The sequence below is a fragment of the Mobula birostris genome, chromosome 5, assembly GCF_030028105.1.
Source record: "Mobula birostris isolate sMobBir1 chromosome 5, sMobBir1.hap1, whole genome shotgun sequence".
In the NCBI taxonomy this organism is placed as follows: domain Eukaryota; kingdom Metazoa; phylum Chordata; class Chondrichthyes; order Myliobatiformes; family Myliobatidae; genus Mobula; species Mobula birostris.
The window spans coordinates 93393185-93420544 of record NC_092374.1 but is presented as its reverse complement, the minus strand read 5'-3'; the positions used below and the strand labels follow the sequence as shown (position 1 = coordinate 93420544).

The following is a 27360-nucleotide window of genomic DNA, read 5'->3' as shown; positions in this document are numbered from 1 at the left end:
AGTTCCTAAAGTTTACCAAAATGAGATTTTAACTATGGATCATAGTATTCCTTTAGGTGATCATTTAGGTGTAAAGAAAACTATGAATAAAGTTTCTAAACATTTTTATTGGCCTAGTTTAAGACAAGATGTGGCGACATTTTGTAGAACGTGTCATACGTGTCAAATTGTGGGTAAACCTAATCAAGTTACTCCAGTGGCCCCACTGCAACCAATTCCTGTATTCAGTGAGCCATTCTCAAAAATCATTGTAGATTGTGTAGGTCCTTTGCCAAAGACTAAAACTGGACATCAATTTTTATTAACTATTATGTGCACAGCGTCTAGGTTTCCAGAGGCAGTACCTCTTAGGAATATAACAGCCAAAACTGTGACAAAGGCTCTTATAAAATTCTTCACTTATTTTGGGCTGCCTAAGGAAATTCAATCAGATCAAGGTAGTAATTTTATGTTGGGGTTGTTTCAACAGATAGTTTATAAACTGGGAGCAAAACAGATTATTTCCTCAACCTATCATCCAGAATCACAAGGAGCCTTGGAGAGATTTCATTCTACATTAAAAACTATGATTAGGACATATTGTGTAGAAAATTAAAAGGACTGGGATGAAGGTATACATTTACTACTTTTTGCAGTAAGGGAGGCAGTACAGGAATCATTAGGTTTTAGTCCGTTTGAGCTTGTGTTTGGGCATAGAGTTCGAGGATCTTTGGCTTTGTTGAAGAAACAGTGGATTAATAAAGAAGTACACACTAATTTGCTAGATTATGTTTTGAAATTTAAAGAAAGATTGTACAAAGCTTGTATCTTGGCCAAGGAAAAATTTAAAGTTAGCTCAAGAGAAGATGAAGACGTGATATGATAAGGAAGCTAGGATGAGGTCATTTAAGCCTGGAGATAAGGTGTTGGTTCTTTTCCCAGTGCAAATGAACCCATTACAAGCCAAATTCCATGGTCCTTACGAGATTAAATCTAAGGTAAATGATGTGGATTATGCAGTAAAAACCCCAGATCGGAGAAAGACAACACAGCTGTGTCATATAAATATGATAAGACCGTATTATGAGGGAGAAGTTGCTACTATGACTGTTGTGATTGATAATGAGTCTGATCTTGATGAAAACTTACTGGAGGATTTGTGTGAAACTCATTTTAAACCCAACATTATTTCAGCCAGGTTACCAAGTTCAAAAATTCTGGAAAATATTGATGAAAAATTAGCTCATTTACAGCCAGAGCAGAGAGAGCAGACGAAATAGTTAACTTTTAAATATAGAGATTTATTTCCAGACGTTCCTAGAAGAACCACCCTAACTATGCATGATGTAGATGTGGGAGATGCAAAACCCATAAAACAACATCCATATCGAATGAACAGGGAAAAATGTGAACTTGCTGAACAAGAAATTAAGTATATGTTAGAGAATAATATTATTAGACATTCTAATTCGAATTGGAGTTCACCATGTGTTATGGCGCCTAAGCCAGACAATAGTATTAGGTTTTGTACGGATTACAGAAAGGTGAATGCTGTGACAAAGACCGATGCATATCCAATCCCTAGGGTAGATGATTGTGTGGATAAAGTTGGACAGGCCAAATTCCTTACAAAAATTGATTTGTTAAAAGGTTATTGGTGTGTTCCATTGACGGATAGAGGTAGAGAGATTTCAGCATTTGTAACCCCGTCTGGGTTATATGAATATAATGTTCTTCCATTTGGGATGAAGAGTGCACCAGGTACTTTTCAGAGGATGATTAATGGCGTGATTCAGGGATTAAAAGATACAGATGCCTATATTGATGATTTGGTTACAGGGAATAATACGTGGAAAGCACATATTTTACGGCGATGGAGAAATTATTTGAGAGACTTTCCAAAGCTAACTTAACTATTAACTTAGCTAAAAGTGAATTTGGTCATGCCACTGTGACAGTTAAGGAAAAGGGTTAAGGAAATTAGACTCCAGTTTAATAATACAGTCCAATGTTACAGGAGTACAATATTTTGATCACTCATATTAAGGGTAAAGACAATGTGATCGCTGATTGTTTGTCTAGATGCTAAATGTACAATGAAAATTTGTTTTGGAGTGATATTTTAACATTTGTAACACTCCTACTGTACATTAGTTTGTAAAGGGCTGAAAGATAAGATTGTATGTATTGTGTATTTTGTAAGTTTTATACCTTTGTATTTTTTTTGTATAAATTGCTAAAATTTTGTTCTTCAAGAGACCAAATTTTTTTTGGAGGGAGGTGTTACATGCTCAAGGAGATCTGTGTTTTGTTTTGTGAGAATGATGTAATGGTCTTTTGGAGGTCACCTGATGTGATTTTCCTGCCGATGTGAGGTCACATGATGACATGTGCACCATGACTATATAAGGGTTGGCCCAGCTGATGCAGTTGGTTTTTAGTTTGTAGATTTCCAGGTAGAACGTGCTGTATCTCCGTTTCTGTTGCGTGTTTGTTTTTGTGACGCAGTTTCATTTTTAAAACGGAGTGTTGCGTTCTGTTGCAAGATACCATATTATTGGACTGAAAATCTTTGCTAGATGTGTTGATTTACCCAATTCCAACAGTAGAAGGGAGAGTGAAGAATTTATCGAAGTACAGGATCGAAGGATCAAGAGGAGTCGGCATCGTTTGGCAGTTTAATAAAGGATCGACCTTATTGAGTCTTCGTTGGAGGAGTACGACCTGCATCAAGGATAACTCTTGCCAAAAAAAGTTCATGCAAAGGTGTGCTCTCTCTCTAAAGGAATTTAAGATCAGTTGATTTAAACCATTTATTTTTGGCATCGTGAATCCTGTAGACAGAACCTACAGGAAAGTCGTGTCTATGAAGAAATCCTTCTCCAGAGAAGTCTCTCCCAATTGAACGTATAAATCTGTTGGACTTTCGAAGTTATCGCTTTAAGAACTATATCTGACTGTATCACTTTAAGAACTGTTTTCGCATTTAACGCTTTAAGAACCAGAGCTGAGTGACGAGTTGGTGAACGGCTGCATATTTGTTAACTTTCGGTTAAAGTTTTCGTTTGTTTGTTTTTCCTTATCGTTTATCTGTGTTTAATAAATGTTTGGTTGTTTTTATATAACCTGTCTTGGTTGATATTCATTGTTGCTGGTTACGTAACAATGGAAATAAGATAATATGACAGAAATTTGGCTTTTCTCTCCCCAAAAGGTGTTGATGGAACATTAGAGTTTCAAGTCTGGGTTGCCTCCAACCTGATGGCACAGACATTGCTTTCTCTGACTTTCGGTAATTTTTCCACCTCCCTCTTCTTCGGCACTTTACCTCTTCCATCTATCACAGCTCAGCTTCTTATTTCATCCGCTTCCCCCTCATCTGGTCACACCTATCACCTGTAAGCTTGCACTCCTTCCCCTCCCCCACCCCATCTTCTTCCCGCTTCCTTTCCAGTCCTGAAGAAGGGTCTCGGCCTGAAACCTCAACTGTTTATTCATTTCCACAGATGCTGCCTGACCTGCTGAGTTCCTCCAGCATTCTCTGTCTGTTTCTCAAGATTTCAAGCATCTACAGAATCTCTTGTGTCTAAATTTTCTAGCCAATTAAGAATGACTAATTAATAGTGTTTTTTTTAATATTGGCTTCTTACGAGAAAACTGAGACACTTGTCACTTACTTTGTAATGAGTGGAACATGTAGTGATGTTTCTGGAACTTTCTGTGCAATCAAGAACAGGAAGACAGTTTGTGCCAGAAGAACAGATATGGAGAGAGTACATTTTTGACCTCCAGCTTGGGAGAAAAACAAAGAGAATTAGTAGCTATGTGTTTTACATATCTAACATACATAAGTGAGCAGGTACAACATGCAAATGGGAATTATAATTAATTAAAAGCCTGTACAAGCTCTCTTTTAGGGAGAGCCTCTTCCCCTGCCCCACATCCATCATTAGCTTTCTGAACCCATGAACACTAGGCAGTGCAAGTTTATTTGTAAGCACTTTTCAAACACAAGACAGTTCAGAGTGCTTTACATAGAACAAGATATAAAAATCGAACATCACATTTCAGACATTATAAAGAGAATAAAATCACACAAAAATAAAGAAATGGAAGTTACATTGCAGGAGATTCTGATTAAATGCAACAACAAGAAGAAAAGACACGCCCCAGACAACCTGAGGCCTCGGGAATGTTCATAATGCAGCAAGAGATCGGAGATGTATTTGGCCCAAGACCATTCAGTGCTTTACAAAACCAGTAGTAATACTTTAAAGTCGATCCTCTGATGGGCAGGAAGCCAGTGAAGTGGTCTGAGAACTGGAGTGATATGTTCTACTTTCTTGGTCTTAGTGAGGACTCTAGCAGTTCTGAATGAGGTGCCGCTGCCTGAGGGAGTTTTTATAAAGAACTGTGAAAATGCATCACAGTACTCAAGCCTACTAAAAGTAAATACATTGATGAGTTTTTCTAGATCTTGCTGAGACATAAGCCCTTCAACTCTCGCTATATTTTTAAGACAGTAGTAGGCTGACTATGTAATTGTCTTAATGTGGCAATTAGAGTCAAATAAAGCAAGTTCCACACAGTCAATGGACAAGTGTACAAATCCAGCACAGTCAATGGACTAGTGTACAAATCCCACAAGTCAATGGACGAGTGTACAGATCCTGTACAGTCAATGGACAAGTGTACAAATCCTGTACAGTCAATGGACGAGTGTACAAATCCCATACAGTCAATGGACAAGTGTACAAATCCCGCACAGTCAATGGACTAGTGTACAAATCCCACAAGTCAATGGACGAGTGTACAGATCCTGTACAGTCAATGGACAAGTGTACAAATCCTGTACAGTCAATGGACGAGTGTACAAATCCCATACAGTCAATGGACAAGTGTACAAATCCCGCACAGTCAATGGACAAGTGTACAAATCCCATACAGTCAATGGACGAGTGTACAGATCCTGTACAGTCAATGGACAAGTGTACAAATCCTGTACAGTCAATGGACGAGTGTACAAATCCCATACAGTCAATGGACAAGTGTACAAATCCCGCACAGTCAATGGACAAGTGTACAAATCCCATACAGTCAATGGACAAGTGTACAAATCCTACACAGTCAATGAATGAGTGTACAAATCCCATACAGTCAATGAACAAGTGTACAAATCCTGCACAGTCGATGGATGAGTGTGCAAATCCCATACAGTCAATGGACAAGTGTACAAATCCAGCACAGTCAATGGATTAGTGTACAGATCCTGCACAGTCTATGGACGAGTGTACAGATCCTGCACAGTCAATGGACTAGTGTACAGATCCTGCACAGTCTATGGACGAGTGTACAGATCCTGCACAGTCAATGGACTAGTGTACAAATCCCACAAGTCAATGGACGAGTGTACAGATCCTGCACAGTCAATGGACTAGTGTACAAATCCCACAAGTCAATGGACGAGTGTACAGATCCTGCACAGTCAATGGACTAGTGTACAAATCCCACAAGTCAATGGACAAGTGTACAAATCCAGCACAGTCAATGGACGAGTGTACAAATCCTGTACAGTCAATGGACGAGTGTACAAATCCCATACAGTCAATGGACAAGTGTACAAATCCCGCACAGTCAATGGACAAGTGTACAAATCCCATACAGTCAATGGACAAGTGTACAAATCCTACACAGTCAATGAATGAGTGTACAAATCCCATACAGTCAATGGACAAGTGTACAAACCCTGCAGTCGATGGATGAGTGTACAAATCCCATACAGTCAATGGACAAGTGTACAAATCCAGCACAGTCAATGGACTAGTGTACAGATCCTGCACAGTCTATGGACGAGTGTACAGATCCTGCACAGTCAATGGACTAGTGTACAGATCCTGCACAGTCTATGGACGAGTGTACAGATCCTGCACAGTCAATGGACTAGTGTACAAATCCCACAAGTCAATGGACGAGTGTACAGATCCTGCACAGTCAATGGACTAGTGTACAAATCCCACAAGTCAATGGACGAGTGTACAGATCCTGCACAGTCTATGGACGAGTGTATAAATCCCTCACAGTCAATGGACGAGTGTACAGATCCTGCACAGTCTATGGAGGAGTGTATAAATCCCTCACAGTCAATGGACAAGTGTACAAATCCTGCACAGTCAATGAATGAGTGTACAAATCCCATACAGTCAATGGACAAGTGTACAAATCCTGCACAGTCAATGAATGAGTGTACAAATCCCATAGAGTCAATGGACAAGTGTACAAATCCTGCACAGTCAATGGATGAGTGTACAAATCCCATACAGTCAATGGACAAGTGTACAAATCCCAGACAGTCAATGGACAAGTGTACAAACCCTGCAGTCTATGGACGAGAATATAAATCCCTCACAGTCAATGGACAAGTGTAAAAATCCAGCACAGTCAATGGACTAGTGTACAAATCCCACAAGTCAATGGACGAGTGTACAGATCCTGCACAGCCTATAGACGAGTGTATAAATCCCTCACAGTCGATGGACAAGTGTACAAATCCCACACAGTCAATGGACAAGTGTACAAATTCCTCACAGTCAATGGATGAGTGTACAAATCCCTCACAGTCTTTGGGCAAGTGTACAAATCCCACACAGTCAATGGACGAGTGTACAAATCCCACACAGTCAATGGATGGGTTTATGAATCCCACACAGTCAATGGACGAGTGTACAAATCCCACACAGTCAATGGATGGGTTTATGAATCCCACACAGTCAATGGATGGGTGTACAAATTCCATACAGTCAATGGATAAGTATACAAATCCCACACAGTCAATGGACGGGTGTACAAATTCCACACAATGGACAAGTGTCCAAATCCCACAGTCAATGGACGAATATAGGACTCCCACAAAGTCAATGGATGAGTGTACAAATCCTACACAGTTAATGGATGATTGTACAGATCCCACAGTCAATGGATGAGTGTATAAATCCCACACAGTCAATGGACAAGTGTATAAATCCCGCACAGTCAATGGACGAATGTACAAATCCCTCAGTCAATGGACGAGTGTACAAATCCCACACAGTCAATAGATGGGTGTACAAATCCCACACAGTCAATGGATGAGTGTACAAATCCCACACAGTCAATGGATGAGTGTACAAATCCTACACAGTTAATGGATGATTGTACAAATCCCACAGTCAATGGATGAGTGTATAAATCCCACACAGTCAATGGACAAGTGTATAAATCCCGCACAGTCAATGGACGAATGTACAAATCCCTCAGTCAATGGACGAGTGTACAAATCCCACACAGTCAATGGATGGGTGTACAAATCCCACACAGTCAATGGATGGGTGTACAAATTTCATACAATGGATGAGCGTACAAATCCCATACAGTCAATGGACAAGTGTACAAATCCCACACAGTCAATGGATGGGTGTACAAATTCCACACAATGGACAAGTGTACAAATCCCATACAATCAATGGGTGAGTGTACAAATCCCACAGTCAATGGACGAGTGTGCAAATCTCACAGAGTCAATGGACAAGTGTACAAATCCCACACAGTCAATGGACGGGTGTACGAATTCCACACAGAGTTAGGATCAAGACTTGAGGGGCAGTAAAACAAATTGCTATACCCCTTAAATTTCCATCTCATTACCTTGTGCTGGCAAGAAGTAGACAAGGACCACCAGTGAGGAAATGAGGACACAGGGAGCAATGATGTTGATGACGTAGAACAGTGGCTTCCTCTGAATGATTAGGAAGAAGATAATCTCCTGGTACTCAGTATCATCCTCAGTGAACTGCCAGTTGATGTTCTTCTTTGCAGGCTTGTGCCTTATTGTCCACTCACCATTCTCTGTCAGGGAAAAAAGAGAAATTTTCGGTCTTAAATATTGGAGGTGAACCTTGAGGTCTCAGAATAAAAGGCTGGCTTTTCAGGACAGAGATGAGAAGGGATTTCTGCACCCGGGTGGCAGTGAATTCTTTACGCAAGTGGACTGCTTCGGCACAATCACTGAGTTTTGTCAATCAGAAGTCCAGAAATCGAGGACCAGTGGCCAGAGCCCTGAGACTGTGAGTCCACTGGGGAAATCGAAGGCTCAAATCTATGATTCCGGTGGAGGCTGGGGGCCGAAGTAGGGTTAGAGGATTGTGTATATGTGTGGGTGGGTGGGTTGGAGGGAAGGAGGGAGGCTTGTTTTGCCGTGTTTGCTTGGTCACTTGTTGCATTCTGTGTTGTTCTGCTGAACATGGTGGGCACGCTCTGTTGGTGCCAGAATGTGTGGCGACACTTGCGGGCTGCCACCAGTACGTCCTTAGCTTGTGTTGGTTGCTAATGCTAATGATGCATTTCCGCTGCATGTTTCAATGTACATGTGATAAATAAACCTCAATCTCAATCTGACGGACAGAGGGAGGTTATTAGATATTAAGAGATTAGTTCAGGAAAAATGGCCCTGAGGCTGAAGGTCAGTCACAGCCTTATTGAATGGCAGAGCGTGCATTCAGATTCAGACGTATCTATCACAAGGAGTCATGGAAAAGTACAGCACAGAAACCGGCCATTTGGCCCATCTAGTCTGTACTGAACCATTTAATCTGCCTATTCCCATCGACCTACACCCGGACTATAGCCCTCCGTCCATGTGCCTATCCAAACTTCTCTTTATTGTTGAAATCTAGCTCATATGCACCATTTGTGCTGGCAGGTCATTCCACACTCTCACCTCCCTCTGAGTGAAGACATTTCCCCTCATGTTCCCCCTAAACCTGTCACCTTTCACCCTTATCCCATGACCTCTGTGGGAAAAGCCTCCTTGCATTTACCCTATCTATACCCCTCTATATATAACTCTGTCAAATTTCACCTCAATCTTCTAGGTTCAAGGAATAAAATCCTAACCTATTCAACCTTTCCTTATAACTCAGGTCCTCCAGTCTCAGCAACATCCTTGGAAATGAAAACATACAGTGAAAAGCATCATTTGTGTTAACATACAGTGGAATGCATCATTTGTGTTAACATACAGTGGAATGCATCATTTGTGTTAACATACAAAGCAGCTAATGATGTGCTGGCAGGGGGGCGCGGGCACAAACATCACCATACCTCCCAGCACCAACAGAGCATGCCCACAATGACTGAGGGGCAAATGAGCCAGAAACATGAGAAAACTTACTGAGTTCATATAATCAATGTGAGGAGATCATTCGGGATGAGTTACGTTACGATTGTTGACGCAAATGACACATTTCATTGTATTTTTCGTTGGGTGTGAGTTTCACAGAAACGAGTAAAGAGTAGGATAATTATAGCATTATGAGCACCTCAGTCTGAGCTGTGTTGGGATAAAGTTCTCCTGGGTGTGATTTACACAGAGATTAACGTGGCAGTGAGCTGGCAGTAACACCGATTTGGATTTATGTGTGGCACGATAACTGCTCTTGTTCTTCGCTAGATAAAGGGACAGTATTCCTCTGCCAGTTTATCTTTGACCTTTTGAAAGTCTTGGTGAGCTGCTAAAGGGCAACGGTGAAGTTATTCCACAGTGCATTCTGGACATGAGCTCATTGTTTAATGGACATCTGGGGGTGGATTACTGAGACAGCAACAGATACAGCGAGCAACTTGTTCATAGAATAATTGATTCCTAGTAATGTCATACATGGGAAAAGTCATTACATAGAATATGATCAATACCGTAAGACAAAGGAGCAGAATTAGGCCATTCAGCCCATCGAGTCTGCTCCACCATTACATCATGACTGATCCTGGATCCCACTCAACCCCATACATAGGAATGAGTCATTGACAATGAACTATATATAAAAGTGGGTTATCTGGGAGTGAACTGATTTTAAAACAGTGATCTGATTAACATCAAGAAATCTGAATGTCATCAGGCCACTCAATCCCAGAGAGCAGTGGGTCTGGGCTAAAGATACACACAAAATACCGGATGAATTCAGAAGTCATGCAGTATCTATGTAAATGAATAAACAATCGACATTTCATTTTTTTTGTAATTTATTTTTTATTCAAGTTCATCACCAAACAAATATTTCCATAAGATGTATTTCAGACACTGTACATATTAGGGGTGATTGATACGTTCGTGGCCTAAGGTAGAAGGAGTCAATTTTAGAAAACCCAGCACATTTATTTTTCAACATAGTCCCCTCCTACATTTACACACTTAGTCCAGCGGTCATGGAGGGCATACGGATCTTGGACCTCCAGAAATTGTCCACAGCAAGGGTGATTGATAGGTTCGTGGCCTAAGGTAGAAGGAGATGAGTTATACAGCTCTCGTTACATGTACTTGCAGTTCAACTCTTTGAGTGATTATCCAGAAAGTTTGAAGTCAATAACACATCAGGGGTGACTGATAAGTTCGTGGCCTAAGGTAGAAGGAGATGAGTTATTAACTTCAAACTTTCTGCATAATCACTCAAAGATTGACCTGCATGTGCATGTAACGAGAGCTGGATAACTCATCTCTTTCTACCTTAGGCCACGAACTTATCAATCACCCATCTGTGGACACTTTCTGGAGGTCCAAGATCCGTATGCTCCACGACCGCTGGACTAAGTGTGTAAATGTAGGAGGGGATGATGTTGAAAAATAAATGTGTTAGGTTTTCTAAAATTGACTCCTTCTACCTTAGACCATGAACTTATCAATCACCCCTCATATACTGTACATCTTATATTCATATTTGTCACAAATCTCCACATAATATTTATCTGAGGTATACACTTAAAGAAAAGGGAGGAAAGAAAGAACAAGCAAAAGGAGAAAACTATGTACATAATAGGGGGTAATCTTTTTTTTACAACATATTCATTGATTTGTGAGAATAAAATCAGGCCTATAAGGTGTTATGCAGTTAAACTACCTTTCCCAGTATGAATCAAATTGTTCCAACTTATGATATACATATGCTGTTATCTTCTCCATTTTGTAAATGTCCATTGTAATTTCCATCCATGCGTTTAAAGTTGGGCTCCCCTGTGATAACCATTTCCTGGTAAGGGTCTTTTTACCAGCCACCAGCAATATATTCATTAAATTTTTATCTCTTTTCAACCATTCTTGAGTTACATACCCAAAATATATGGTCTTACTTTCTAAGGGTATTTCACATTTAAAAATGTCTTGTAGGGCATTGTGTATCCCACCAATAGTCTTTGATAATGGGGCAATCCCAAAAAATATGATAATGGTTTGCATTTTGATTGCCACAATTTCTCCAGCAAACAGGGAGGTTACTATCATAATGGGAATTCTGAGAGGGTGTAAAAAATCTTATCAAGTTTTTCCATCCCAAACTCCCTGCATTTCTGTGAACTGGTACACTTCCATTGATACCTCCATATTATTGTCCAGTCTTCCTCAGATATTATTATCCCTCCTTCCTTCCCCCATTTTGTTTTAATGTATGAAGACGAATGTGTTTTAAGATTTGACAAACCCTTATACATGCTTGAAATGATTCTACTACCATTATCTGAATTATATGCTTTTCTAAGTAGCTCTATCAAACATGTACTTGCCTTGGTTACATTTTTAACCCTCCTATGAACATACTGTCGCATCTGAAAATACTGATAAAAGTCTTGTTTTTCTAATAGGTGTTTCTCTTTAAGCATTTCAAAACTGAACAGTGTTCCTTCTTTCATTATATTGCAAATAGCTGTTATTCCTTTAGCTGTCCAGTCCTTAAATCTAGCATCCAGTTTATTCGGCATAAAATCCGAGTCATAAGCACACCATTTAAGAACTGCAATATCTCCCTCTAGTTTATATTCTTTTATAATAGTTTTCCATATTTTAAGAGTCCATTTCACCCATGCGTCATCAATAGTATTTATGTAACTTTGCAGGTTGTTGTCAGCCAAAATTGCCTGTACGGGGATGGAAAGTATCCTCTCCTCAATGTTTTTCCATTGAGCGTCATATGATGGGTTGCACCACCATATCATGGCTCTCAACTGTGCTGCAAAATAATAATCTCTAAGAGAAGGTAGGCCCCATCCCCCCTTTTCCTTGGCTAATTGCAAAGTTCTGAGACAAACTCTAGGCCTTTTACCTTGCCATATATATCTTGATAACATTTTGTTCCATTTATTAAACTGATTTTGGTTAATCTCTATTGGTAGGGTCTGAAAGAGATATAATAGTCTGGGCAATATATTCATTTTAATAGATTCAATCCTTGAACTGAGACTTAAAAAAGGAATTAGGTTCCATCTTGTTATATCTTCCTTAATTTTTTATATATATAGTTGCATAATTGCTTTCTGATAATTTTGCCAAATCTTTTGGCATAATGATGCCCAAATATTTGAAAGACTCTGTTTGCCATGCCCAGGGATATCTACTTTATACCACTCTGCCGTATAGCTATCTGTTCCTGGTGACTTGCTTAATTTAAGCCTACTAATTGCAGTTTTTAGTTCAGCTTCAGTTATGTCAGCAGTCATTGTTCTATTTTGTTCTTTGCTTAAAGTGGGTAACGCTATAGAACTCAGGAAGGTGTCAATTTGGGTTATGCTTCCACAGTCAACATCTCAACCTGAGACCTTTCTTCAGGACTAGAAAGGAAGGGGGAAGATGCCAGAATAAAAAAGGTGCAGGGTGGGGGAAGGAGGAAGGGACACAGGGAGAGGTGATAGGAAGGTGACAAGAGATAAGAGGCCAGAGTGGGAATTAGAAGAAGAAGGGGGAGGGGAAGAGGGAAGTTTTTTATTGGAAGGAGAAATCGATATTCATGCCAACAGGTGGGATGGAATTAAGGTGTTACTCCTCCACTCTGAGGGTGGCCTCATCTCGGCTCAAGAGGAGGCCATGGACCAACATGTCAGACAGGGAATGGGAATTAGAATAAAAATGTTTGGCCACCAGGAAGTTCTATTTTTGGCAGATGGTGTGGAGGTGCTTGACGAAGCGGTCCCCCAGTTTACAACAGGCCTCACCTATCAGCACTCCCTGGGTCTCCTCCTTCCCTTTCTCCTATGGTCCACTCTCCTATCAGATTCCTTCCTCTCCAGCCGTTGACCTTTCCCACTCACCTGGCTTTACCTACCACCTTCGAGCTATCCTCCTTCCCCTGCACACTTTTTCATTCTGGCATCTTCACCTTTCCTCTCCAGTCCGGATGAAGGGTCTCAGCCCGAAACGTTGACTGTTTATTCATTTCCATAGATGCTGACTGACCTGCTGAGTTCCTCCAGCATTTTGTGTGTGTTGTTCTGGATTTCCAGCTCCTGCACACTTTCTGGTGTTCGTGATCTGGGCTAAATACTTGAGGATTGGCTTTAGCTTTATTTGTCACATATATATTGAAACTTACAGGGTAACGAGTCGCTTGTGTCAAAACCAACACAGCCCAAGGATATGCTGGGGGCAGCATGCTTCCGGCATCAACATGGCATGCCCACAGCTGACTAACCCTCACCCTACACCTTCTAGGAACGTGAGAGGAAACGAAGCACCCGGAGGTGCCCACACGATCACGGGGAGAACGTGCAAACTCTTAACAGACAGTGGCTCAGTGATCGGTGATCACTGTAAAGTTTTGCACCACCCTGTCCTCGTCCTGTTTTCCCTTGTACCACCTCAGCGCACTGTTGTAAACGAGTGGGTGGCCTGCAAAACAAAATCTTCTACTGTCCCTCTGTGCACGCGATAATAATAAACCAATTTGCCAATTTTCTGATAGGGTGGACACTGCCAGAGACGGAGGACTTCTACTGCTGCCCTAAACAGCGGCAGCATAACCGGCAAAAAAGGAGAGAGAGAGACACATTGGAGCAAAGAGGCAAAAAGCCAAGGTGTACCTGTGAAGTCTTCAGGATCAATGTGGATCCATTCAATCAACTTTCCTTCTTCCGTTGATAACGCCAAACTGACTTCATGGGCATTGTATGACTGAGACCTGAAAACAACACAGAGCCAGCTTCTCAATCAATGTCTTTCTATATCCAGCTTTCCAGAAAGTTCCATTACCCTGGTTGAGAGGCATTTGGACTAAAAGGAAGGGAGTCAGATCCGAGTGGGAAGTATATTCCATACCATAAAATGGATCTCTTAGAACATAGAACACTACAGGATAGGAACGGGCTATTCGTCCCACAGTGTTGTGCTGAACCAGCTGAAAAGCAAATCAAAAATAATCCCTGCTACCTACATCATACTTTATAGTCGCCAAACAATTGCTGATAGAACGTACAATCATCACAGCGATATTTGCTTCTGCGCTTCCCACTCCCTGGATTACAAATAGATAGTAAATATTAAAAATTTAAATTATAAATCATAAATAGAAAATAGAAAAATGGAAAGTAAGGTAGTGAAAAAAAACCGAGAGGCAGATCCAGATATTTGGAGGGTACGGCCCAGATCCAGGTCAGGATCGTTCAGCAGTCTTACCACAGTTGGAAAGAAGCTGTTCCCAAATCTGTCCATATGCCTCCATCTTCCTCACATCCATGTGTCTACCTAAGTGTCTCTTAAAAGCCTCTAATGTATTTACCTCTACCACCATACCAGGCAGCACATTCCAGGCATCCACCACTCTGAGTAAAAAAACTTACCCCTCACATGGCCCTTGAACCTACCCCCTCTCACCTTCAATGCATGCCCTCTGATATTAGACATTTCCACCCTGGGAAACAGATTCTCTCTGTCCACTCTATGCTTTTCATAATCTTATAAACTTCTATCAGATCTCCCCTCAGCCTCTGGTGCTCCAGCGAGAACAACCAGCCTCTCATGATAACACATGCCCCCTAAGCCAGGCAGCATCCTGGTAAACCTTATCTGCACCCTCTCCAAAGCCTCAACGTCCTTCCTATAGTGGGGGAACCAGAAATGTATGTCATACTCCAGATGTGGCCTCACCAGAGCTTTATAGGATAAAATGGACTCTTGGCCTCACAGTTATGATCTTGATCTTGTTGAGATCAGGATTGAACCTGGTGTCACGGAACTGTGTGGCAGCAGAACTACCTGCTGAGCCATTGTGCTGCACCATGGTCGATATTTGGTTGGTGAGGCATTACTGGCAAAGCCGGCCTCCGTCACTCACCTCCGTCTCTTTAGAACAGAGATGAGGTGGGTCTTCTTTAGCCAAAGAGTGGTGACAGATGGCTGTGGCAGCCAAGTTATTGGGCACTGTATATTTAAAGCACAGGTTGATAGGTTCTTGATTAGTAAGGATATCAAAGATTATGGGGAGAAGAGGGGAGAATGGGGTTGAGAGGGATAATAAGTCTGCCATGATTGAATTGCGGAGCAGACTCGATGGGCTGAGTGGCCTAAATCTGCTCCTACGCCTTATGATAGGTAGATAGACAGACAGACAGATAGACAGAGATAGGTAGACAGATGACAGACAAATAGATAGACAGATAGACAGAAAGATAGATAGACAGACAGATAGACAGAGACACAGACAGATAAATAGACAGACAGTAAAATAGATAGATGGACAGAAGGATAGATAGGCAGATGAACAGAATGTCATGGTCCAGTCCGTGAAGTCTGTATTCCGGTTCACAGTCCGGTCCATAGTTCCGTATTCCAGGGTTTCTGGTTTTCCCCAGTTTCTGTTGTAGGCACATGATTCTCATTTTGGGGCTGAGACATAACTACCTCTGCAAACCAGGGATTCCCTGCTGCATGGTCCTGTTCCCCTCTCTGTCTCCCCCCCCCCGCCTGACTTTCTGCCTGGATACCTTGCCTGACTCTCTGCCTGCTCACCTAGCCTGGATACCCCGCCTATATCACTGAAGTTTTACTGCTGGAGCAAGACCGGAGCCTTGTTAGGTCAAGATAACGAAATGTCTTTTGTTGTGTGGAATTGTCTCTCTGTGTCCACGCCTTTGCTAGGTAGGTCCGGCCGTTTGCCGCTACCTAGTGTTGTGATCCGTCTCTTCATGTTCAGGCTAGATGCAGGAAGATTGTTCCCGATGTTGGGGAAGTCCAGAACGAGGAGTCACAGTTTGAGGATAAAGGGGAAGCCTTTTAGGACTGAGATTAGGAAAAACTTCTTCACACAGAGAGTGGTGAATCTGTGGAATTCTCTGCCACAGGAAACAGTTGAGGCCGGTTCATTGGCTATATTTAAGAGGGAGTTAGATATGGCCCTTGTGGCTACGGGGATCAGGGGGTATGGAGGGAAGGCTGGTGCAGGGTTCTGAGTTGGATGATCAGCCATGATCATAATAAATGGCGGTGCAGGCTCGAAGGGCCGAATGGCCTACTCCTGCACCTATTTTCTATGTTTCTATGTTTCTATTCTGTGTATGAGTCCCGGCCCTACGTCCTGTTCCCAAGGAGAGGTCCCGGCTCTGTGTTCCATGCTCCTGTCTCTTCTAGTCCAAGGCTCCGTGCTCCTGAAAGCCCCATCCAGTCCGTGCCTAGTCCAGTCCTATCCATGTGCCTTTTCCTGCCCTACCCAGGAGTTCCTCACCCAAGCCATGTCCAGTCCTGTAGCCTCCTCTTGTCCTCGCCTAGTTCTGGGGTCCGAGCCCGAGTCAAGTCTCAAGTTCTGGGTCCTTGCCCGGTCTCTGGCTTGGAGTTCATACCCAAGCCTCGAGGTACCCTAGACCCAAGCTTCAAGACCCCAAGCCTGTCTCCAAGCCTCAAGCCTCAAGACCTCAGCCTCCAGTCCTGCAGTCATGTCATGTCCTTGTCTGGTTCTGGGGCCCAAGCCCGAGGCAAGACCCAGGTTCTGGGTCCTTGTCCAGTCTCTGGTTTGGGGTTCAAGCCCAGGCTCGTAGTTCATAGTTCCTTGTCCGGGTTCCCTGTCTAGTCCATGTCCTACCCCAAGTCTGCGTTCTTGCCCCTGCTCCTTGTCTGTATCCTGTCACATCCCTACTCTAGTCAAGTCCTGTTCCTAGTACTTCAGTGTCTGTGTCTTGCATTTGGGTCCGTTCCCAATGCCCCCATTGTGACACATGAAGATAGATGGATAGACAGGCAGAAAGATAGACAGATGGATGGATAGATAGACAGACAGAAAGATAAATAGATAGATTGACAGACAGAAAGATAAATGGATAAACAGACAGATAAATAAATGAATGATTAGTGCAAAAGAGGAACAGTGAGATAGCACTCGTGGGTTCATGGATCATTCAGAAATCTGATGGCAGAGGGGAAGAAGCTGTTCCTAAAAAATTGAGTGTGCAGCTTCAGGCTCCTGTACCTCCTTCTTGATGGTAGTAATGATGGTGAGGGTCCTTAGTGATGGATGCCACATCTTGAGGTACTGCCTCTTGCAATTGTCCTCGTTGGCGGGGAGGGTTGTGCCCGTAACGGAACTGGCTGAGTCTACAAGTCTCTGCAGCCTCTTTTGATCCTGCGCAATAGAAGCTCCATACTACAGAGTCTCTGGTAACAGACCATATCTCCCCACACTCTTGAAGAGGTAGAGCCACTGGTGTGCCTACTTTGTGACTGCACTGATGTGCTGGGCCCAGGCGGTGATGCAAGCTGGAGAATTCCTCTCCTGTGTAAGTGCTTCCCTATCATATTCACTCCACCTTGGAGTCTCGTGGCTCAGACCTAAACCCATCTAATGCAGTCCGAGGTATTGTGTCACGGAATTACCAAAAAAAAACACTGGAACTTTACTCCTAGAAACCTAAAAATACATCATCACACCTGCCACCACCACTCACTGAAGTTCTGGAGAAGCAAAGACCACCCAATGAAGCTCAGGGCCCCATGCTGGCCGCCTCAGAGACCAGGAGCAGGAAGACTGTTCATGGAAAACATATCATAACAACAATATCAACCTTCATAAGTGTACTTTCTTTATAGTAGAAATACCCCAATGTACAGTACTGTGCAGAAGTCTTGGGCACATATTTATAGCTCGTGAGCCTAAGATTCTTGCACAATATTGTAGTAATTTACTGTATTGCACTGTACTGCTGCAGCAAAAAAAATAAAATTTCATGACCATGTGAGTGATGGTAACCCAATTCTGATCTGGGTCTCTATTGTGGACCGAGAGTGGGAAGGGGGCAGAGAGAAGGGAATCATGGTTAGGAGAAGGGGAAGGGAGAGGAGAGGGAGAAGGAAGGCCCAGAGAGACATTCTGTAATGATCAATAAACCAATTGTTTGGAATCAAATGACCCTGCTTGGTGTCTCAGGGCTGGGTGTGTCTGCACCCATCCATCCCGTCCCCTGCCCCTACTCTGCCACCTGTCCCACGCCCCTCCCACGGCGCTCCATCCTCACCATTCCCAACATCCTCTGCTACCAGCAGATTTACAAACTCACTCTCCGCTCCACATTGACAAACACAGTACTGTTCAAAAGTCTTAGGCACCCAGGATATATATACGGTACAGTACATGCCTCAGACTGTTACGCAGTACTATACTTCAGAGGGCCACCGGCTACATATGGAGGTATTGCACACCCTTGGGTTGTTAATGCAAACAATATTTCACTGTATGTTTCAATGCAGGTGCGATAAATAAATAAATCTGAATCTAACTAGGACATAGAGATAGACATTTTAAGCATCTTAAATGAGTGGAAAGGTGTAGGGAGGGAATTTTTGTGCTTGAGGCTCAGACAGCTGAAGGGACAGAGTTGGAGGGCTGCAAAATAGGGGAAGCCAAGTGTGATGGAATAAGACTGTGATCTTAACTACACGAAACAAAAAAAATGTATTTTATAATGATCTTAAATTTATGCATAAAACTGGGCTGTGGAGACTAGAAGTAGAGATCATATGTTGAGAGTGAAAGGTGAAATATTTAAGGAAAAATTAGGAGGAACATCTTCACTCAGGGGATGGTGAGAGTATGTAACAAACTGCTAGCACAAGTGGTGGATGCAAGTTCAATTTCAGCATTTAAGAGAAATTTAGTTAAGTACATGGATGGGGGGGTAGGGAGGACTATGATACAGATGCAAGTCAATGGGACTAGGCAGAATAATATTTCAGTATGGACTAAATGGGCTGAAGGGCCTGCTTCTGCACTGTAGCATTCTATGACTCTAAACTGTGTAAGTTAAAACAATGCATTTTTGTCATTGGTTCAACTTCTTATCAGAATGTGGGGAGCTGCCAAATTTCTGAAGTTGGTTGAACCCTGTCTGAGGTTGGGCAAGTGTTGCTAAATTTTGTAACTTTGCTTCCTGGTGTGAGGATCAGTCAATAGCAGGAAATAGTTAAACCACTGGCTCCTCCTTCTGCAGTTGCTTGAGGAATGATTCATGTCAAATTAGAAACGTTGGAAGTTATTCGGAAACCCTTGACCTACGTGTGCCCCTGACCCGCTGCTTCCAGTGACTTGACAGATACAGCAAGCATTTCAGAGGCATTAATAGAATCCTCTCTTCCTCCTGCCACTGACAGAATGAAATTCGATTTCTACACTTGCTCATCTTCCACATTACCAACCGGAATAACCAGATCAGCTTTCAGTTCGAAGGGAATTTAATCCTCCCTCAAAGGATGCAAAGGATACGGATGTGAAGATTCTCTGTGTGGCTCTGTTTACCATGAATTATATAAATATATATCCCAAACCAGAAATGAGTCTTAAGGTAATAACTGGTGACATATATGTATTTTGATAATAAATTTACTTTATACTTTGAACTTTGAGAAGTTAGTGCCTCTGACAGTGCATACCTCCTCAGTAGGATAGTGTTATCCATGTTATCGTAAAGATCTCATCATTGTATTGAGGGAGATATGCACAGTCAGAGGCAATAAATTCTCAAAGTCAAAATAAATTTATTAACAAATTACATATACACTCAGTGACCATTTTATTAGGAAGCTCCTGAACCTAAAAAATAGCAACTGAATGTATGTTCATGATCAGAATCAGAATAGGATTTAATGTCACCGGCAGATGTCATGAAATTCGTTAACTTTGTGACAGCAGTACAATGAAATACAAAGTAACACAGAGAAAAAATACTGTGAATTACAGCAAATGTATATACACTAGATAGCAAAATTAAATAAGTAGTGCAAAAATAGAAATAGTAAGTAGTGATGTAGTGTTCATGTCCATTCAGAAATCAGATGGCAGAGCGGAAGATGTTCCTGAATTGCTGAGTTTGTGCCCGCAGGTTTCTGTATCTCCTCCTTGAGAAGAGGGTCCTTTACTACTGTAAAAGACTCTGTAAACTATGCACTTCAAGGTTCAATGTGTTGTACCTTCAAAGTTGCTCTTCTGCACACTACTGATGAAACACATGGTTATTTGAGTTAATGTTGCCTTCCTGTCAACTTGAACCAGTCTGACCATTCTCCACTGACCTCGCTCGTTAAACAAGGCATTTTTACTACCGGTTGCTAAACTTTTTTGTTTTTGTCACCATTCTCTGTAAACTCTGGTGCCATCATTGTCAAGATGACATCAGCAAACAATGTGACCAACCTACAGATGGTTCATGAAACTACATTTACTTCTTCTGTCAAATATGACTCTACTACTAAACTGCGTGCAATTAGTGCAATTGGAACCTGTGATTTATATTTTGATGGTGTGTGTTTGGGGCCAATTGAGCGATCTGGTGATTTTCTGTCTCCAGGGCAGTTCGATGAGGATTGGAGCAAAGTGTGCATCCTGGAAGCCTAGAGCCCATGATCAACCCTATTGCTTCTCTCTGATTGAGGTGTCAAGGGCACGAGCCCTCCGTTGCTTCTCTCCGACTGAGGCGTTAGAGCACGAGCCCACGATTGACTACACTGCTTCTCTCTGACTGAGGTTTTGAGGGCTGAGCCCTTGATTGACTCCATTGCTTCTCTCTGATTGAGGTGTCGAGTGCTCGAGCCCATGATCAACTCCATTGCTTCTCTCTGACCGGGTTTTCGAGTGCTCAATTCTTGATTGACTCCATTGCTTCTCTCTGACTGAGATTTTGAGGGCTCGAGCCCTTGATCGACTCCATTGCTTCTCTCTGACTGAGGTGTCAAGAGCATGAACCCATGATCGACTCCGTTACTCTTCTCCAACTGAGGTGTCAAGCAAGGTTGAAGTTGATGAGAATGAGTGCGAAGGATGGGCGGGTGTTCAGTGCCATCTGCCTGCATTTGACCAGTCTTCCTCTCCCTCTTGCTAGCTGCTGTCGGAGGAATGTGCAAGAGTCTTGGGATCCACATTGTCAAGATTGTTTTGGCAAGGCTGTGGACTTGTCTTGGGGAACTCTGAGGTGCAGATTACATGTGTTCCTGGGTTCTGATCACTCTTTCTTCACTATTTTTGAGCAGTTTGATCAGAGCAATTAATGTGGACTGGGGCACTTTGGCAAAGAATGGCCCCGCGGACTGCATTGATTAGCGGTGCAGCGCTGAACTGAACTAACTGAACACTACTGCACTCTAGGTTTCATGTGGTGTCTGGTCACTTTTTGCTGTCTGTGCAACCACTCTTTGATGTTTTCTTGAACTGGTTCCATGGTGTTTCTTTGTTTTGTGGATGGCTGCAGGAGGATGACTCTCAGTTGCATTTTATATACATACTTTGACTGTTGTGCATGAAAATCCCAGGAGATCAGCAGTTTCTGAGATACTCAAACCACCCCATCTGGCACCAACAATCAATCTATGGTCAAAGTCACTTAGATCACATTTCTTCCCTATTCTGGTGTTTGGTCTGAACAACATCTGAACCTTTTAACCATGTCTGCATGCTTTTATGTATTGAGTTGCTGCTACGTGATCGGCTGATCAGATATTTGCATTAATGAGCAGGTATACAGGTGTTCTAATAAAGTAGCCACCGAGTATATATCCCAATCCAGAAATGATAGCATGGAGATCTCACTATCCTACTGAGGGAGGTAGGCTCAGTCAGAGGCACTAACTTCTCATAGTTCAAAGTATGAAGTAAATTTATTATCTAAGTACATATAGGTCACCATTTACTACCTCGTTTTCTTACAAGTGTTCACAGTAGAACAGAGAAATACAATAGAATAAATGAAAAAACACACAAAAAGACAAATAACTTGTGGATGATTTAAAATTTCTGTCAGGGTGTAAAAGACACGATGGCAACTATTTCAAAGAGAACAAAAGACATAATCCTGGTGTGGTGTCCTAACCAATGTTTATCCATCGATCAAAGCTGAACCTTATTTGTCACATACATAGAAATGTGTCACGGATGTGCTGGGGGCAACCTGCAAGTGTTGCCACACATCAAGTGCCACATAGCAGTCCCACGACGCACTAACCCTATCTTTGGAATGTGGGAGGAAACCAGGGCATCTGGAGGAAGCCCATGCAGTCACAGGAGAACATACAAACTCCTTACAGACAGCGGCAGCAATTGATCCCTGGTCGCTGCTCACTGGCGCCGTAAAGGGTTGCACAGACTATTACACTACTGTGCCATCCGTCAACAGTACTGCACCGCCCTGCTACACTACCGGATAGTGGTAAAGATATACAACGTACAGTACAAGCAACAGGCTCCTGAACCAGTGTGGAGAACATTAGTCACCACTAATCTGAGCTGATTCTATGACTGATGGACTCACTTTCAAGGACTCTTAGTCTCAGTATTATTCATTATTATTTGCACAGTTTGTCTTCTTTTGCACATCGGTTTTTTGTCAGTCTTTGTTTATATATAGATTTTCATAAATTCTACTGCACTTTTTTAAATCTAAATGCCTGCAAGAGAATGAATCTCAGGGTTGTATATGGTAACATAAACGTACGTTGATAATAACTTTACTTAGAACATATTGACAGTTGAGATCTTCAGAAGGTTCATTTACTGTGGAGAAAGGTGCTGTTGGAATTACTTAAAAAGCCTCTTTTCATTTAAACACTGACAGAGTTTGTTCGTTCATTATGTGCCGTGTTGTACGACATGGGACATCATGGTCTCTCCATGACCATGATTGTTCTTGGCAACTTTTTCTACTGAAGTGGTTTGCCTTCTGGGTGGGTGAGGGGGTGCCAAGCAGATGCTACACCTTGCACAAGGGTGTCCTGCAGGCTAGTGGAGGGAAGGAGCGCCTTACACCTCCTTTGATAGAGACTTTATATGCACTCAACACCCACTGACACGGTAAATGTTTAACTATTTATAACACAGTGCGATTCCGGCCCTTCCCAACTCACAAGCCAAACCACCCACCAACCCCACCTATTTAACTATTTAACTCCAGCCTAATTGCAGGAAATGTACAACAACCAATTAACCTAGCTAAAGCATAATATTTTAGATGGCCATCAGATATCAGGGAGTGCGAAATGAAATAGATATTTGGATAGACCCAATGGGAGCTTGCTTGCGAATGAATAAAGAAACAGCCATGGAATTCTTATCCCCAGTGTCTACCTGTTGAAAAGTTCCAAGTTCAAAGTCCAAAGTAAAGTATGTATACGTCACCATATGCTACCTTGAGATTAATTTTCTTGCGGCCATTTACAGGAAAGTGAAGAATGACAATAGAGTTTGTTGTCAATCCTCTCTGCGCCTGGTGGCACATTGGGCAGCAACCTTTGCCATTTTCTTAGCCTTTGTCTATTCTTTTTTAAATGAGGCTGACTTGCTAGCTTGATGTTCAACCCAGCATGGATGGAAAACAGGCAAGGAGCGGACAGGATTTGAACTCAGAACCACTCGCATCAAAGTCCGGTGCTGATGCCACCACACCACCAGCTAGTAACAGAGTTCATGGAAACATATTAGTAACAAACAACCAATGTGTAGAAGAAGGCAAATTGCATCAATAATAAAAACAGTAAAATACATTGGGGTTGTAGAGTCTGTAGTTTGTGGAGTCAGTTCAGTGTTGAGGTGAGTGAAGTTATCCATGCCATTTCAGGAACCTGATGGTTGCAGGGTTATAACTTCCTAAACATGGTGGTGTGGGACGCAAGGCTCTTGTGCCTCCTGCCCGTACACACCCTAGTGCTCTATTCCATATCTTCGCCACTTACCTGAAGATAAGGGAACAGTTCTGCCAGTCGAAAGGGAAGTATGTCACAGCGATAGGGCAGGTGCTTCGATATATCGCAGGCGGCAGCCAGTATATATTACCGGTATTGTAGACAAGAACATTGGAATAGTAAGCGACTTCAAACTGGCCATCGATGCTGGAGTAGGAGAGGGCAAATCCAACAATCAGAATTCTGCAGTCCAGTTTTGGTCAGAATACAGAACAGTGCAACACAGTGCAGGCCCTTTGGTCCACACTGTTGTGCTGACCTTTTAACCTACTCCAAGATCAATCTAACTCTGCCCTCCCACGTAGCCGCTCATTTTTCCTTCCCAGAACATAGAACATTGAACGTTACAGCACAATGCAGGCCCTTCAGCCTACAATGTAGTGTTGACCCTTTAACCTACTCCAAGATCAATGTAACTCTTCCCTCCTACATACCCTTGATTTTTCTTTCATTCATGTTCCTAGCTAAGATTCTTTGAAATGTCCCTTATATAGTTGCCTCTACCACTGCCTCTGGCAGCACGTACCACAAACCTACCACTCTCTGTGTGGAAAAAAAAATATCTCTGACCTCTGACATCCCTCTATATTTCCCTACAATTACCTTAAACTTATGCTCACTCATATTAGCCATTTCCACCCTGGGTAAAAGTCTCTGGTTGCCCACTCAAGCTATACCTCTTATTATCTTGTACACCTCTATCAAGTTGTCTCTCATCCTCCTTCTCTCCAAAGAGAAAAACCCTAGCCCACTCAACCTATCCTTATAAAATATGCTCTCTGATTCAGGCAAGGCAGTATACTGGTAAATCTCCTCTGCACTCTCTCTAAAGCTTCCGCATCCTTCCTATAATGGGGGACCAGAACTGAACACAATACTCCAAGCATGGTCTCACCAGAGTTTTATAGAGCTGCAACATTACCTCGTGGCTCTTGAATTCATTTCCCAAACTAGTGAAGGACAACACACCATACACTTTCTTAACCACCCTATCAATGTAGCGGTTAGTTGAGAACAAACCTAAACTGCAGAGAGACCCAGCACTGTATGACACGCTTCCAAATAACTAAGTTCCAAGTCAAAAAAGTATGTTCAATCTTGCATTACGCAACCAGCAAAGACAAGCAATCACATAGTAATCTTAGAAATTAGTCTAACCAAATTGGCAAATAATGAAATAAGCAGAATAAGAGTAATTAATGGTCAACAAACAAAAATTTATCCCTGGCTCACCCCTTCTCAAAACTAAACTAAACTAACTAACAAGGACAAAGCATGAATACGTGACGATACTCATTTGCTTCCAGCATGCCTCAACCCACGTGACAGATTACTGCAATCCATAATAAATGCACAATACATGGCTCCTACAATCAACTTGTGTGGCATCTTTGAGGATCGATGGATGTCGAACCCAAGATCCCTCTTTTCCTCCCCACTGCTATCACTTGGGTATATAAGGGTATAGGAAGAACATTGTTAAGCTCGAGAGAGTGCAGAAGAGATTTATGAGAATGCTGCCTAGACTAGAGGACCTGAGATTGGTCATGCTGGATTTTTATTCCCTGGTACGCAGAACAATGAAGGTTGAGCTCATAGAAATGTACAAAATCATGAGGAGTATGGTAAGGTCTTTTATTCCAGAATTGGGGAGTCAAAACCCAGAGGGCACAGGTACAACATAAGTGGGGAGAGATTTAAAATACTCAAGGGCTAATTTCTTTAAACAGAGATTTAAAAGTTGTACTGAGGTAGTTCCCCTCTCTTGTCCTCGGAAGTCCACGTGAATGGCCATCACAACCGGAACATCTGCATTTTCACAATCGATCAGATACTGTACACTCCCTGATGGTAGTCATGAGAAGGGGGCACCTACTTGTTCTCAAGGACGATATCAGGAAGCCAGACCAAGGTGGAAGGGACTCTCATCAGGTCTATTCCATCATATTCAGATTTGTTCCAGGACATGCGATAATCATTCCATTGCTGTCAATAGAAAGGAAATACACATCCATATTGATCCATATAATTACCATTCATGGTTGTACAACAGAGGAGAAAGGACTGTGTCAGGGTCACTAGCGAACTCAAGTATAGGAATCCCAGAGACTTCGGCAATTCAAAGAAAAGATTTATTTCAGTAATTATCCAGCAAAACTAACAAGAACTCAGGCAAACAAAACAGAATCTTGAAGAATTGAAATCACTCTCTATACACAGAAGAGCTCGGTCAGAGTTTCACCCGACAAGGAATCACCACGGCCGAGCAAAGAAGGGTCGGCAAGACCCCCTGCAATACGCCCCAGAGAATGTAGGAATTCAGGATCAGTTAGACAGCCCCAGTGCCCAGTCGAAGCAAGAACCCCCAAAGGCAACAACCACAATGCAAGACATTGAAGTTCCTGTGCTAATTCAATTACCACAAATCAGATAAAGGTGATAAATACAAAGAGAGTTTAACAACCCCCATGATCCCAAATGAGACACCTGTAACACACAGTGAAAACCCAGAGCTCGTCCAATGACAAACGATTAGACATAAAAGGTAAACAATTCAAGGACAACGCAGACTCATGAATGCAGACACCAAGAAAATAATAAGTGAAAAATATATTTATTTAAACCAACCCCTGATTGTGACACAGAGGGTCAGTGTGAAAATAAATGCTATCAATGAAATCAATTTAAAAAAGTCCCATGACCGCGTGGGCTTCCCCTGGGTGCTCTGATTTCCTCATGTGGGGCACCAGGATAAAATTTACACGGTCACAACGAGAACATACAGACTTCTTGCAGACAGTCCAGGAATCGTATCCCCACTCTTGCAGTTGGCACTGTTAACCCTAAGCTCTCAGCTCACGAGTATGACACTGTGTCTTCTGGCAATCCCAGAGTGATTCCCCACAACAACACTTTATTCTGTTGTTGCTTTACCTTGTACTACCTCAATGTCCTGTACCTCAATATCTGGGACAATAATAACCCTATTTACCAATAGCAAAGTGAAGATGTAGAGGGATATGGGCCTAATGCAGGCAAATGGAAGTTGTGTAGAACAGCATCAAGTTTGGCATGTAGAGGGTGAGGTGACAGGGCCTTCTCCGTGTTGCTAATTGTATGATTTCAGATTGATTAGCACCATTAGACATAGGAGCAGAATTAGGAAATACAGTCTTTTAAGTCGGCTCCATCATTCAATCATAACTGATTTATTATCCCTGTCAACACCATTCTCCTGCCTTCTCCCCATAATCTTTGACATGATTACTAATCAAGAATCTATCAAGCTCTACTTGAAATAAACTCAATGACTTGGCCTCCACAGTTGTCTGAGAATTCCACAGATTCACCACCCTCTGTCTAAAAAAATTCCTCCTCATCTCTGCTTTAAA

At 42.3% G+C, this 27360-nt stretch overlaps 1 protein-coding gene across 1 annotated transcript in view; it reads right to left on the bottom strand.

The window, feature by feature from the left end:
* The window catches only part of chrne (cholinergic receptor, nicotinic, epsilon), a 76762-nt gene that overhangs the window by 25452 nt on the left and 23950 nt on the right, over positions 1-27360 (bottom strand). Inside the window, exons 4-8 of the mRNA XM_072257235.1 lie at positions 25845-25954; positions 23960-24115; positions 13849-13946; positions 7660-7860; positions 3657-3771 (exon numbers count right to left, since the gene is read on the bottom strand). Coding sequence (XP_072113336.1) covers positions 3657-3771; positions 7660-7860; positions 13849-13946; positions 23960-24115; positions 25845-25954 — 680 coding nt within the window. The remainder of the gene's footprint in view (positions 1-3656; positions 3772-7659; positions 7861-13848; positions 13947-23959; positions 24116-25844; positions 25955-27360) is intronic.